Below are 13,232 nucleotides of genomic sequence, written 5' to 3' on the forward strand. Positions count from 1 at the left end.
TTGGGGCCTCAAGTTGAAGTTGCCTACAATTGCTACAAGTTGAAGTTTAGTAGCTGTTTTGTTATTTTGGGCTGGTCCCCAACACAAACGCTCGCGACAAGGCACTACAGACACTCGTTAGCAGAGGATCCGATCTAATCGCCATCCCACGATCGAGATCCCGAGTTTCACACACCCCAACTTAGATGGTGACTACGTCAGGCTGAAGCCGAAAATAGTGCGGCGTTGTGCTTCCAACTTGGTCGCCCTCGCACGGCTTCGCTTCGCCACCTTAGTCGAATCCCTCCAGCGTAGGTGAGAAGCACGTCACCGCTCTTGTCGGCTCGGCTCGGCTCGGCCCGGCCCGGCCCGGCCCGGCCAGCTCGTGAAACTCACGCACGCTCCAATGCGGTTTGGGTCCGAGCTTTGAGCTCGAGTCCTCTCGCGTCGAGCTCAGCTGTACTCGAGCACGTTCACTTTGCAATCGACTACCAAGCCAACAAGCGACACAACCAAGCTTTCGAGAGCCTCCGCGCTCCCTGGGCACCCCGAGAATGACGAACGCTTCATCGCGACAGAAGGCCAACAACGGCAAGAACAGCGCCAAGAACGCCCCGGCCGCCGCCGCCGCCGCTCCTGCTAACGCGCAGGTGAAGCCAGTCAGCGCCAAGGCCACGGCTGCGGCGACGCAGGCACCCAAGGCCGCGGTCACCGTCGCTGCAGCCCCGACGCGCGAGGTGGCGTCGGCCGGCAAGAAGCCGAACGCCAACAAGAACGACAACGGCGCCAAGAACGCGACGCCGTTCGCGCTGACCGACATCACTGCCGGCAGTGTGCAGCGCGCGCGCCAGATCCGCAAGACGGACTTCGAGCGGTTCCAGAAGTTCCACAACTTCTTCGTCGCCAACGACGAGGCCGCGGCGCGCGCCATCAACGCCAAGGCCAACGCCAAGCGCGAGCAGGTGGACCAGTGGGTGCGCGGCGCCGTGAACCCCAAGGCGCTCACGTGCATCCAGGAGATCCAGGAGACCCAGCAGGCGCTGCTCGTGCTGCTCATCGTGTCGGCCGCGCTCACCAAGTACGGCGAGAAGGAGCTGGGCCGGCGCGACAGCCTCGGCGAGATGGACAACGTGATCGGCGCGCGTTTCGGCACGAGCGGCCTGCGTTCCAAGCAGCACGTGCCGCAGGTGGTGGGCATGAGCTTCGTGCTGCGGCTGGTGCTGGGCCTCGCGCCGGAGAAGCGCGCGGCGTGCCAGCTGCTGCGTGAGATCCTGAACTACGACGGCCACGCGCGCCTCGTGCTGACGCCCACGACCAAGGGCCTGCAGCCCGCGTTTGGCGCGGCGGCCGCCGACGCGGACGGCTGGGCCACCATGAACCAGAACCTGCTGAGGCAGATGGCCAGGCAGGTGCAGTCGGACCGGTTCCAGGAGGCCATGCAGCAGCTCGGCGGCCAGCACCTGTACGACGCGATCCGCACGCAGCTCAAGCAGGCCGGCGGCGCGGCGGTGTGGGAGGCCGGCAAGGACCGGCCTGCGCTGCAGGCGAACAACGTCCGTCCTCGCTCAAACTCGGCCGAAAAAGCCGTGAAGCCGCAGCAGAAGCAGAAGCAGGCGCCTCAGCCTGCGAAGAAGAACGCTGGCGGCAAGGCCCAGATCCAGGCTGTGAAGAAGCACCTGCCCGTGGAGGTCGAGAAGTGGGCGCACGTTCCGCCCCCGGCGCCGGTGGCCGTGAAGGCGGCTGCCAACAACGTCCAGATCAAGAAGGACGCGGCGGCGCCCAAGACCAAGGCGCAGCAGGTGAAGGGTGCAGTCCCGGAGAAGACGGCCGCTCCGGTGAAGAATACTTCGCCCGTGAAGAACGCTGCTCCAGTGAAGAACGCCGCACCAGTGAAGAATGTGTCCCCCGTGAAGAACGCGTCGCCTGTCAAGAATGTGTCTCCCGCGGCCGGCCCGATACCAGGCACTATCGCACAGAGCCGATCGGGTGCGATCGTGAGCAGCGCTACACCCACTGCCGCCGTGCGCACCGGTCGCGCTGGCAACTCCCGCGGCCGTGCCATGTAGAGATGGGGGTGCTGGGCTGCGACTTACAAAATGAGCTACCATCGACGTCGTATGTGCTCGTGTTGCCACTCTCCGCTTGATTGCAGGGGGGGCGCACGTAGCATTTATTTGACCGTAAAGCTAATATAAAAACTAATAATGTTGATGGACACACCAGTCTACGAATGCATTCGTATCCGTCTGTTCACCTGCGGCCGCCGCGTTTCCGAGTGCAGCGCTAGCTTTGCTTCCAATTGTACGGATACAATCAACACTTTTTAGCTATGCTTGTCTGCTTTTGCGCGCTGTGTGAGGACGCATATCGATCATCGGAACTCTGCCAACTGAAAAGATCGATCCGTTGACTTGCGCGTGTTATCGTATCCAATATTCACAAGCGGCGCAGGCCCGTAGTTGGATGTGCTCGGTTGGTCTTTCCGCTGCCAGTACCCACATCACTTGATTGGGGCCTCAAGTTGAAGTTGCCTACAATTGCTACAAGTTGAAGTTTAGTAGCTGTTTTGTTATTTTGGGCTGGTCCCCAACACAAACGCTCGCGACAAGGCACTACAGACACTCGTTAGCAGAGGATCCGATCTAATCGCCATCCCACGATCGAGATCCCGAGTTTCACACACCCCAACTTAGATGGTGACTACGTCAGGCTGAAGCCGAAAATAGTGCGGCGTTGTGCTTCCTACTTGGTCGCCCTCGCACGGCTTCGCTTCGCCACCTTAGTCGAATCCCTCCAGCGTAGGTGAGAAGCACGTCACCGCTCTTGTCGGCTCGGCTCGGCTCGGCCCGGCCCGGCCCGGCCAGCTCGTGAAACTCACGCACGCTCCAATGCGGTTTGGGTCCGAGCTTTGAGCTCGAGTCCTCTCGCGTCGAGCTCAGCTGTACTCGAGCACGTTCACTTTGCAATCGACTACCAAGCCAACAAGCGACACAACCAAGCTTTCGAGAGCCTCCGCGCTCCCTGGGCACCCCGAGAATGACGAACGCTTCATCGCGACAGAAGGCCAACAACGGCAAGAACAGCGCCAAGAACGCCCCGGCCGCCGCCGCCGCCGCTCCTGCTAACGCGCAGGTGAAGCCAGTCAGCGCCAAGGCCACGGCTGCGGCGACGCAGGCACCCAAGGCCGCGGTCACCGTCGCTGCAGCCCCGACGCGCGAGGTGGCATCGGCCGGCAAGAAGCCGAACGCCAACAAGAACGACAACGGCGCCAAGAACGCGACGCCGTTCGCGCTGACCGACATCACTGCCAGCAGTGTGCAGCGCGCGCGCCAGATCCGCAAGACGGACTTCGAGCGGTTCCAGAAGTTCCACAACTTCTTCGTCGCCAACGACGAGGCCGCGGCGCGCGCCATCAACGCCAAGGCCAACGCCAAGCGCGAGCAGGTGGACCAGTGGGTGCGCGGCGCCGTGAACCCCAAGGCGCTCACGTGCATCCAGGAGATCCAGGAGACCCAGCAGGCGCTGCTCGTGCTGCTCATCGTGTCGGCCGCGCTCACCAAGTACGGCGAGAAGGAGCTGGGCCGGCGCGACAGCCTCGGCGAGATGGACAACGTGATTGGCGCGCGTTTCGGCACGAGCGGCCTGCGTTCCAAGCAGCACGTGCCGCAGGTGGTGGGCATGAGCTTCGTGCTGCGGCTGGTGCTGGGCCTCGCGCCGGAGAAGCGCGCGGCGTGCCAGCTGCTGCGTGAGATCCTGAACTACGACGGCCACGCGCGCCTCGTGCTGACGCCCACGACCAAGGGCCTGCAGCCCGCGTTTGGCGCGGCGGCCGCCGACGCGGACGGCTGGGCCACCATGAACCAGAACCTGCTGAGGCAGATGGCCAGGCAGGTGCAGTCGGACCGGTTCCAGGAGGCCATGCAGCAGCTCGGCGGCCAGCACCTGTACGACGCGATCCGCACGCAGCTCAAGCAGGCCGGCGGCGCGGCGGTGTGGGAGGCCGGCAAGGACCGGCCTGCGCTGCAGGCGAACAACGTCCGTCCTCGCTCAAACTCGGCCGAAAAAGCCGTGAAGCCGCAGCAGAAGCAGAAGCAGGCGCCTCAGCCTGCGAAGAAGAACGCTGGCGGCAAGGCCCAGATCCAGGCTGTGAAGAAGCACCTGCCCGTGGAGGTCGAGAAGTGGGCGCACGTTCCGCCCCCGGCGCCGGTGGCCGTGAAGGCGGCTGCCAACAACGTCCAGATCAAGAAGGACGCGGCGGCGCCCAAGACCAACGCGCAGCAGGTGAAGGGTGCAGTCCCGGAGAAGACGGCCGCTCCGGTGAAGAATACTTCGCCCGTGAAGAACGCTGCTCCAGTGAAGAACGCCGCACCAGTGAAGAATGTGTCCCCCGTGAAGAACGCGTCGCCTGTCAAGAATGTGTCTCCCGCGGCCGGCCCGATACCAGGCACTATCGCACAGAGCCGATCGGGTGCGATCGTGAGCAGCGCTACACCCACTGCCGCCGTGCGCACCGGTCGCGCTGGCAACTCCCGCGGTCGTGCCATGTAGAGATGGGGGTGCTGGGCTGCGACTTACAAAATGAGCTACCATCGACGTCGTATGTGCTCGTGTTGCCACTCTCCGCTTGATTGCAGGGGGGGGCGCACGTAGCATTTATTTGACCGTAAAGCTAATATAAAAACTAATAATGTTGATGGACACACCAGTCTACGAATGCATTCGTATCCGTCTGTTCACCTGCGGCCGCCGCGTTTCCGAGTGCAGCGCTAGCTTTGCTTCCAATTGTACGGATACAATCAACACTTTTTAGCTATGCTTGTCTGCTTTTGCGCGCTGTGTGAGGACGCATATCGATCATCGGAACTCTGCCAACTGAAAAGATCGATCCGTTGACTTGCGCGTGTTATCGTATCCAATATTCACAAGCGGCGCAGGCCCGTAGTTGGATGTGCTCGGTTGGTCTTTCCGCTGCCAGTACCCACATCACTTGATTGGAGCCTCAAGTTGAAGTTGCCTACAATAGCTACAAGTTGAAGTTTACTAGCTGTTTTGTTATTTTGGGCTCACGACTCGTGAGTCACGACAAGGGCACTACGTATGTGGGGATCCGGGATTGAGCACTTGGGCAATTCGGTTATCACTACGTAGTTCACGGGGTTGTGTCGTGGTAGAAGTCGAAGGTTCTGGACCCACTGATTCGTTTGTAGAGTGTCTACTCGGTGCGAACTGCACGCTACCAACGAATTCAGCACTACTTTGCTAGTTAAAACTAAAACAAGGTGGGCAGTTGCTGTTTTTTCTTCCGATATTTGGGAAAACTGTACCGTGCGCCTTGGTTAAGTGGGCAGTACCGCATCACGCCGGGAGAACGATGAGACACAAAGTGGGCTCAATACACTGTACTGTAAAAGCCTCCGCGAATTAAGGTGTTGTCTCCAGCAAGATTAATGCCAATGCGTGCCACCAGTGCATAGAGAGATAGCAGCCACCGCGTTTGGTGCCGGTGTTGAAATCGTCTTGGTCGCGCTGCCCAATGATTGTGCCACCATGAAAAGGTCGACCCGATGTCATGTGCCTAAACTTCAGTCAGGAGATCCGTAGAGTAGCGGCATCCACTGCGAGTAGCGAGAGCCTCTCACCGAGAGGAGAGGAAAGGATCACTGCGTCATTGCTCGCATCCATACGAATCGTCCAGCAAAGGTGGCCACTTCACTCAAAGTGGACGATTGGCGGTACGTACTGAATACCGTCCTCTGATTGGTCAATACGTGATCCCAATCAAGTCAGCGAAGATATGTCGGGATCCGCAATGCCGGATACGGAGCTGGAGGTCCGTTAGTCCAGTGTCGGCATTAGTGATGGTTCTGAATTGGACGAGTAAAGAACGTCCAAAACGTCTAAAACGTTCTAAACACTTTAGAAGTGTCCAAAATGTCCAAAAGTGTCTAAAAGTCAGTACCTCGAACTTGATGTGCGATCTTCCCTCTTCCCTCCCTCTGTAAATCTCCCTCACTGCAAGACATTCCCCTCCATGAACACCTTGCCACCCGACGGCGCTCCTGAAACTGCATCTTGCCTGCGAACCTGCCGAACGCCTCCCCAGCGCCTATTTCCAGTCGGCAAGCAACACCAGCATCAAGTGACAACTTTACATCGCCGCAAGTAACCACGCGTAGTGCGCAGGGGATCCGTTCCGGCTCTGCGTTGCGACGTTCTCCTCGCTACAGCCCCTACCATGGCGGAACTTCTACCTCCAGCCCGTCTCTAAGGCACATGCGATCGCCTACGCCAACAAGACGCGTTAACTTCTCGCCACCACCTTCGTTGCGACGAACGGGAGCTTCGCCAACCCGAATGGGGCGCCCTCGAGATGAAATCTCGCAGCATTACGACATTGAGAGAGAGAACGGAAAAAACACGGTCGTTGCAAGTATTGCGGTACTTTGAAGAAAAATGGCAAGCCCGGCGGCAACCTGCTAAAGCATCTAACGCAGCCCAAGCAGTGCCCTCGTGTCCCCCGTGATGTGCAAATTTCTCTGCGTCCCGCACCTCCCGAGCCTGCTCAAGCCCCTGCTCAAGCCACTGCTCAGGCTCAAGAACGCGACCAGACAGTCCGATCTACTCAAAGCGGGTTGACGCAAGACGCCTTCGAATTGGCGCTGGCGAAAGTTTTTTTGTTTGCGCACTTCCTTTTATTCTCCTGGAGGCCCCAATATTTCGTGAATTTCTCGCTATGTTGGCACCTACAATGCAAATACCATCGCGCCATAAAGTGAGCGGAGTGTTGCTGAAACGGGTGCGAGATCAGCTTCGCCGGAGCCATGTCATCGAGCTGATCAATAAACAAGTCTACGTCTCGCTCGTCACCGACGGATGGAGTGACACCAACAGCTCGAGTATAATCAATTTTATGGTGGTTGCACCCGGGATACCGTCCGTCTTTTGGTCGTCATGGTCTACCAGATCCGAGCAGCACACGGCAAGATATATCGCTGGCGAAATTGACAAAGTTATCGAGGAAATTAAACGTGATACTACAGCCCAAGTCGTTGCTATTATAACAGACAACGCGCAAAATATGAGGAGCGCGTCGGCTAGCGTACAGGGCAGACGCCCAAATGTGGTGAGCGGTGGCTGTTCGGCACACGTACTGAATTTATTGGTGCAAGACGTGTGCCAATTTTCTGCCATTAAAGCGATCCTGTCGAGAGCTGTCACCCTGACACGCTTTATTCGAGACCACCTTGCCTTACATGACGAGTTCAAGCAGTTGAAGAAAGAAACCCGCGAATCAGGGATTAAAACGCGCAATCTCGTGCTACCAATGCCGACGCGATGGTACTCAGTGCATGCCTGTATGCGGAGTGTGCTGAACAGCCAGGACATATTCGAGAAATTGTTTTTGAGTCCTGAGTACGATCGATTTCTTGATCGCTATCGTGGAACCGCGGCAAGTCGGAAGAAGCTTCGCTATATCACGGAGCTCATCCGCGATAACGGGTTTTGGAGTAGCTTGAGGACAGTAGTACGCCTTCTCGATCCCATCATTACGGCGCTCCGGGCATTAGAAACAGACAATACGTTTGTGTCGGGTGTGTATCGGTGGTTCCGGTGGCTTCGTTATCATTCGGCTTACGGCGTCACGTCACCCGACGAAGAACAGCAGGATGATGCGGCGGGTCCACCGACGGAGCCGCAGAATCGCGTGGTGGAGCGGCAGAACAACAGAGAAGCGCATGGACCTGCGCGAGATGGAATCGAACTTCTGAGCGACACAGTAGAGCGCATAACTCCCACCAGCAGCGCTGACAATGAGCTTCAAAGTGTATTGGCAGAGGATGAAAGCATCCTTACTGGAGATGACTACAAGAAGGTTGCAACTTTATCGCTCGTCGAGTTGCAAGGCTGCTTTCGTGAAAAGATCAAGAAGCGCTGGACGTACGTGCACACCAACGCAATGGGCATTGCATTCATGCTCGATCCTGCTACGGATCTTGACGACTTTGTTGGCATGGACAGCGAGAAGGTAGATGACCAAGCCTGCCAAATGGCGGTACGTTGCGGCATCATAACGGCAGTGGATATACCTAAGCTAACCGCGGAGATTCTTGAGTTCAAGACTGAAAAACGGCGTGGTGGTGAAGCTGAGCGGGTAAAGTTTTCTGAGTCAAGTCCGCAGTACTACTGGGGCTCGAAGAGTGAGAAGAAGTCTTTCCGGTACCCGTAGCTGATATTGTATTCGCGATTCCTACTTCATCGGCTGCGAGCGAGAGAGCATGGAGCATATTTGATCACATTCACTCCAAAAGGAGGAATAGACTCTCCGTAGAAAAGGTCGAGATGCTTGCATTCATCTACATCAATTATGGCATCATTGAGAGCGATGAACTCGATCTTGCGCGTCATCAATCGCGCCCAGAGAGTGTAGAAGTCGACAACTAATCTTTAATACATTGTGTGTTTGGTTTTACTTTAGGTCTTCATATACCTTCTCTTCAACATAGAACTCTTGGTGGTATTGATCTGGGCCTGCACGTAGCTGCTGGCGTACTACGCACTGTTCTGCTGCGGCTTTCGGTTGTCTTTGACGAAGCGACGCGCTTGCTTCTGGATAAGCTCGGCTGAAGCCACCGCACAGGTCTGGATGTCCGCCTCAATATCTGTGCCTTGTCCGCCCGCAGCCTGCGCTTCTCGAAGTAATTGCCATTGAGATACTTCGTCTGATGCTCGCTCAGCTCCACGTTGACGGCCAGGTGCTTGAGGTACGTCGACGGCTTGATCGCGGACTCGTCACTCGCGACCCGCTTGGTCTCTCCCTCGAGGATCGTCACAGTGCACCTCGGGCGCTTGGACGTCGTGTCGCCGACCACCTCGACAACCACAGCGCCGTCACCCACGATGAACATAGTGTAGCCAGCGTTCCTAATGTCGCGCTGTGCGCCTGCGGGGTAATAGTACTACTTGCTCTTCATGAGCACGAGCACGTCAGTGCCATCCTTGGCCGTGAGGACGGCCGTCAACGCCTAAGCCACGCTTGAGTATGCCGCGCAGCTTGATGTTCCCCACGACGGTGCGGTGGGTCTCCTCCTTCTGGCGCTCGGCAAGCTGCTTCACTGAGAGAGCCTCTCCGCGTCGTTGTCGCTGGCGCGGTCGCCCTGCAGCCGGTCGTCCGTTCTTCCTCGACGTCGGTCACCTTCGTGTGCTGGTGTCCAGCTCGTCTTCAGGGCGCTTACGGTGGCTCGGCTGGGCCTTCCGGTACAGGTCTAACGCGCGGGCGTCTCTGTCGATGTTGGGGCTCGTGCTCAGCAGCTAACGGAGCTGTAATTGGCATGGGCTCGTCCGCAGAGGGAATCTGCAGCGGCGTCTCGTTCGAATTGGGCACCAGCGGTGGCTTCTTCGGATGCGAAGGCGCAGTTGTGCCTCTGGTTGAGAATCAATCCCGAGTATTCTTTCTGACAGTTTTGGATACATTTGGATTTTGGACGGAATTTTGGACGTTTTCCAAAGTATTCTGAACTATTCTGAAGTCGTCCAAAACCATCACTAGTCGCCACTTGGCCGCCACAGCCCCAACGTAGCTCCCCACTGTCGCAATTCCCGCAATGCTGAGGAATGCCAAAGCCTCGGACTCCGACGTCCCCGCATTAGACGTGGCACTATCCGTAAACGATGTCGCCGAGGCGCAGCCGTTAGTGGCGCGCGACAGCGACGACAGCAGCAAGCACCACGCAGCCCCATGCAGCGTCTGCGCCCACCAAGGTCCTGTTGCTCGACGGCGTGCGCGGGCTCGCGGCGCTCATGGTCTGCACGTCGCACTCGAAGGAGTACATGGTCGACATCGACCTGGGCGCCATCGCCGTAGACGCGTTCTTCGTGCTCTCTTCGTTCCTGTTGACTTGGCTCTTCATGAAGAAGAGCATCCGACTGTTAGCCCAGCGCGCGAGCGTCCGCAAGTGGATGTTCACGCTGGCCGACTACTTCTCCAAGCGCTTCTGTCGAGTCTACCCGCTGTTCGCACTCACGAGCGTCGTGATCTGGCTGCTGCCCGCTGACGCCAAGAAGCGCTACTACTTGATCGAGAAACCCGAGAGCTTCGACCTCTTCAAGGTGCTCCCGTTCGAGTTCGACTACCGGTACTTTGTGTTCTGGACGCTGCCGCTCCAGATCACGTACTACTTCTTCATCCCAGTGTTCGTGCTCGGAGTGCTCGCGCTGGGTCACTTCTGGTTCGTCCCGTTCCTCCCGGCGTACTACTGGATCGTCAACGAAGGCTGGTACCAGTTCAGAACGAGCCACATGGAGCTGCGTCCCCACTTCCCGACTTTCGTCGCCGGTTCCATGGCTGCGGTCATTTTCGTCAAGATCGACACGTGGATCAAGACGACGGGCTTCGAGTTCCGTCGGTGGCACGTGCTCGCAATCCGTGTCGTCGAGTACATCACATTTGCAGTGTTCCTGAGCATCACATTCCACGGCCTGTTCTTCCACTGGGTGCATAAGAACCCGGCCCCGAACGAGAAGGGGTTTTCGTTTATCAGTGTCCCGCTGACGCTGCTCTTCGTGATCGAGATGATCCTGCCGTCCTGCGTATCCAGTATCTTCGAGTGGAGCGTGCTGCTGGGGCAAGATCAGCTTCTCCGTGTACCTGCTGCACAGCTTCGTGTCGTACGCGTACGTGATCGGCTCGCAGCCGAACTGGTACGACAAGGTGTTCTCCCGCTTCGGGTTGATTTTGCTGCTGTCGACGATCTCCTACCACTTGGTCGAGTATCCGTCCCAGTTGCTGTCCCAGCGAATCACCAAGGCGTTGGCCGAGCAGGAGAAGAAGGGCTCCGGCGGAGCTTCGGCCTGCATGGGAGGGTGGCCCAACCCGGCCCGAGTGCTAGCGAACCGAGTGGCCTGGGCCCAGGAGGCCAAGTCCTCGGCCGTCATCAAGACGGTGCTCCGGATCAGAAGCAGCTCAATGTCGCTGGTGCAGGGCAAGCCCCACGAGTCCACGGCGTGAGCGTCTGCGTGTGTGTACATATATGTAGTGTAGCTTGGCCGCCGTGACGTGTAGCTGTAGCAAAGACAACAAGACGCAGTTGAACACACTCGCTATCGTCGTAGCGGAGCCCGGCGGTAAGTCACCCGTAGCGTGAGCCGGTACCGATGTTGCGCCGGACTTGTGTCGAAATCGACTAATTGTCGCGGGTCGCAGGAAGCGTCCGCGTGGAGTGTACTGTTCAGTAGGGCGGTGTCATCTTGGCTGGGTGAGCTGAAGCAATTGTGCGCTGTCCATTTTCCAGTGCCACGCACGACGGTTGTCCGGTGCCCATCAGCGCAGGAAGGATCGAGCAAGAGCGCCGCCGAGTGCGAGCCACAGATATGCGGGCAGATGCACGCGAAAGACGTCGTCTGGTTGAGGTAGAGGCGGCCCCGCACTTGGGTTTTGTATGAGTCCCAATCCCGGGATTTATATCTGAAGCCACCTGTGGTCATCTTGGGTGCTCGGACAGCAACCGGGCATTTCGTCCCGCGCCAGGCCAAGCCGCATTGCTGAAACCCCCCGAAGGTTAATTAGGTCGCCCCCATGCTGCGCTCGCACGGACCCGATGCCGACGGCAGCGGCAAGACGCAGGCCGAGGACGTGGCCGTCCACGTGCAGTCGACGCCCGAGGACCAGCCGCTGTTGAACGACGACGAGCAGGACAAGGACAAGGACAAGAAGCCCGTGAAGGCCAAGAAGGCGGCGGTCGCGGTCGCGCCGCCCACCAAGGTGCTGTTCCTGGACGGCGTGCGCGGGCTCGCGGCCATGCTCGTGGTTACGCAGCACTCGCACGAGTACATGCAGGACCTGAACCTGGGCGCCGTCGCGGTGGACTCGTTCTTCGTGCTGTCGTCGTTCCTGCTGACGTGGCTCTTCACCAAGAAGACCATCCGCATGATGAACCAGGGCGCGGGCGTGCGCAAGTGGGTCTTCGCGCTCTGCGACTACTTCTGCAAGCGCTTCTGCCGCGTCTACCCGTTGTTCGCGCTCACGTGCGTGGCGCTCTGGTTCATGGACGACGAGGCCAAGGAGCGCTACTTCCTCATCAAGCAGCCCGAGAACTTCGACCTGTACAAGACGCTCACGTTCGAGTTCGAGTACCGCTACTTCGTCTTCTGGACGCTGCCGCTCGAGATCTCGTACTACTTCTTCATCCCCGTGTTCGTCGTGGGCACGCTCATGCTGCGCAAGTTCTGGTGGGTGCCCTTCATCCCGGCCTACTACTGGGTGGTCAACGAAGGCTGGAACGACTACCGCACGAGCCACTCGGTGCTGCGTCCGCACATCCCGACGTTCCTGGCCGGATCCATGGCCGCCGTCATCTTCGTCAAGCTCGACACTTGGATCAAGGCCAGCGGCTTCCAGTTCCGCCTGCTGCCCAAACTGCTCCTACGCACCATCGAGTACTCGGCGCTGGCTGTGTTCCTGAGTATCGCCTTCCGTGGTCTCTTCTTCATCTGGGTCCACGAGAACACGGCGCCCAAGACGCCCGGCTTCCCGTTCGTCAGTGTGTCTCTGACCACGGTGTTCGTGTGCGAGATGCTGCTGCCCTCGCCGCTTTCGTCCATCTTCGAGTGGAGCTTCCTGCGCTACTGGGGCAAGATCAGCTTCTCGGTCTACCTGCTGCACAGCTTCGTGCTGTACAACAAGACTGTCAACTCGCAGCCCAACTACTACTGCAGGATTTTCTCTCGCTTCGGGCTGCTGTGCATGCTGGCCACGGCGTCGTATCACCTGGTTGAGTATCCGTCTCAACTGCTGGCGCAGCGTATCACCAAGGCGCTTGCGGAACAGGAAACCAAGGGATCTGGTGGCATGACAGTCTTCTGGGGTGAATGGGCGAACCCGTCCAAGATGCTAGCGCAGCGTCTGGCGTGGGCGCAGGAAGCGAAGGCCTCCGGTAAATGGATGGAGGTGCTGGGACTGAAAAGTGCGCAGCCTACGAAGGCGCAGCCGCACGAATCTGCAGCGTGAGCTGGTAAATTACGGTAGACTCTGCACGCTTATGTATGTTGTGCTTCAACACTTGTACTAAAAAGCAAATAATTCGGTACAATGCATCTTTGCCTGCTCACAACAATCACCTTCGAGGCCAACTACGACTCAACGCGACCCAGTAATGGAGACTCCAGGAAGAAAAATATGAATGAAAATGCATTAGTTTACACTTGACTGAAGAAAGCATCGATGAGATTCTTCATGACGAAATCCTTGACTTGCGTTG

At 58.2% G+C, this 13,232-nt stretch overlaps 5 protein-coding genes across 5 annotated transcripts; all 5 read left to right on the plus strand.

The window, feature by feature from the left end:
* The first annotated feature begins 1,756 nt into the window (after positions 1–1,756).
* On the plus strand, positions 1,757–6,073 carry PHYSODRAFT_355061 (hypothetical protein). The gene has a single exon (XM_009533337.1). It carries the CDS (start codon positions 3,016–3,018, stop codon positions 4,525–4,527), a length of 1,512 nt encoding a protein of 503 aa, XP_009531632.1. The 5' UTR covers positions 1,757–3,015; the 3' UTR covers positions 4,528–6,073.
* Positions 6,074–7,336: 1,263 nt separating this feature from the next.
* On the plus strand, positions 7,337–8,206 carry PHYSODRAFT_335870 (hypothetical protein; the record flags this gene model as incomplete). The annotated part of the gene is made up of 1 exon (XM_009533338.1): positions 7,337–8,206. One exon carries the CDS (start codon positions 7,337–7,339, stop codon positions 8,204–8,206), a length of 870 nt encoding a protein of 289 aa, XP_009531633.1.
* A 205-nt stretch (positions 8,207–8,411) lies between these two features.
* On the plus strand, positions 8,412–9,030 carry PHYSODRAFT_355063 (hypothetical protein). Its single transcript, XM_009533339.1, has one exon. It carries the CDS (start codon positions 8,703–8,705, stop codon positions 9,015–9,017), a length of 315 nt encoding a protein of 104 aa, XP_009531634.1. The 5' UTR covers positions 8,412–8,702; the 3' UTR covers positions 9,018–9,030.
* A 551-nt stretch (positions 9,031–9,581) lies between these two features.
* Positions 9,582–10,984, plus strand: PHYSODRAFT_335872 (hypothetical protein; the record flags this gene model as incomplete). The annotated part of the gene is made up of 3 exons (XM_009533340.1): positions 9,582–9,641; positions 9,739–10,566; positions 10,607–10,984. 3 exons carry the CDS (start codon positions 9,582–9,584, stop codon positions 10,982–10,984), a joined length of 1,266 nt encoding a protein of 421 aa, XP_009531635.1.
* A 567-nt stretch (positions 10,985–11,551) lies between these two features.
* Positions 11,552–12,982, plus strand: PHYSODRAFT_511300 (hypothetical protein; the record flags this gene model as incomplete). Its single annotated transcript, XM_009533341.1, has 1 exon — positions 11,552–12,982. The coding sequence occupies one exon, from the start codon at positions 11,552–11,554 to the stop codon at positions 12,980–12,982; it is 1,431 nt and encodes a 476-aa protein (XP_009531636.1).
* Positions 12,983–13,232: the final 250 nt, after the last annotated feature.

The sequence above is a fragment of the Phytophthora sojae genome (assembly GCF_000149755.1).
Source record: "Phytophthora sojae unplaced genomic scaffold PHYSOscaffold_6, whole genome shotgun sequence".
Taxonomy (NCBI): domain Eukaryota; phylum Oomycota; class Peronosporomycetes; order Peronosporales; family Peronosporaceae; genus Phytophthora; species Phytophthora sojae.

Bases quoted from the DNA above. Each gene is read 5' to 3' on its own strand.
- PHYSODRAFT_355063 (XM_009533339.1), top strand. From the start codon at position 8,703: ATGCTCGCTCAGCTCCACGTTGACGGCCAGGTGCTTGAGGTACGTCGA.
- PHYSODRAFT_355061 (XM_009533337.1), top strand. From the start codon at position 3,016: ATGACGAACGCTTCATCGCGACAGAAGGCCAACAACGGCAAGAACAGC.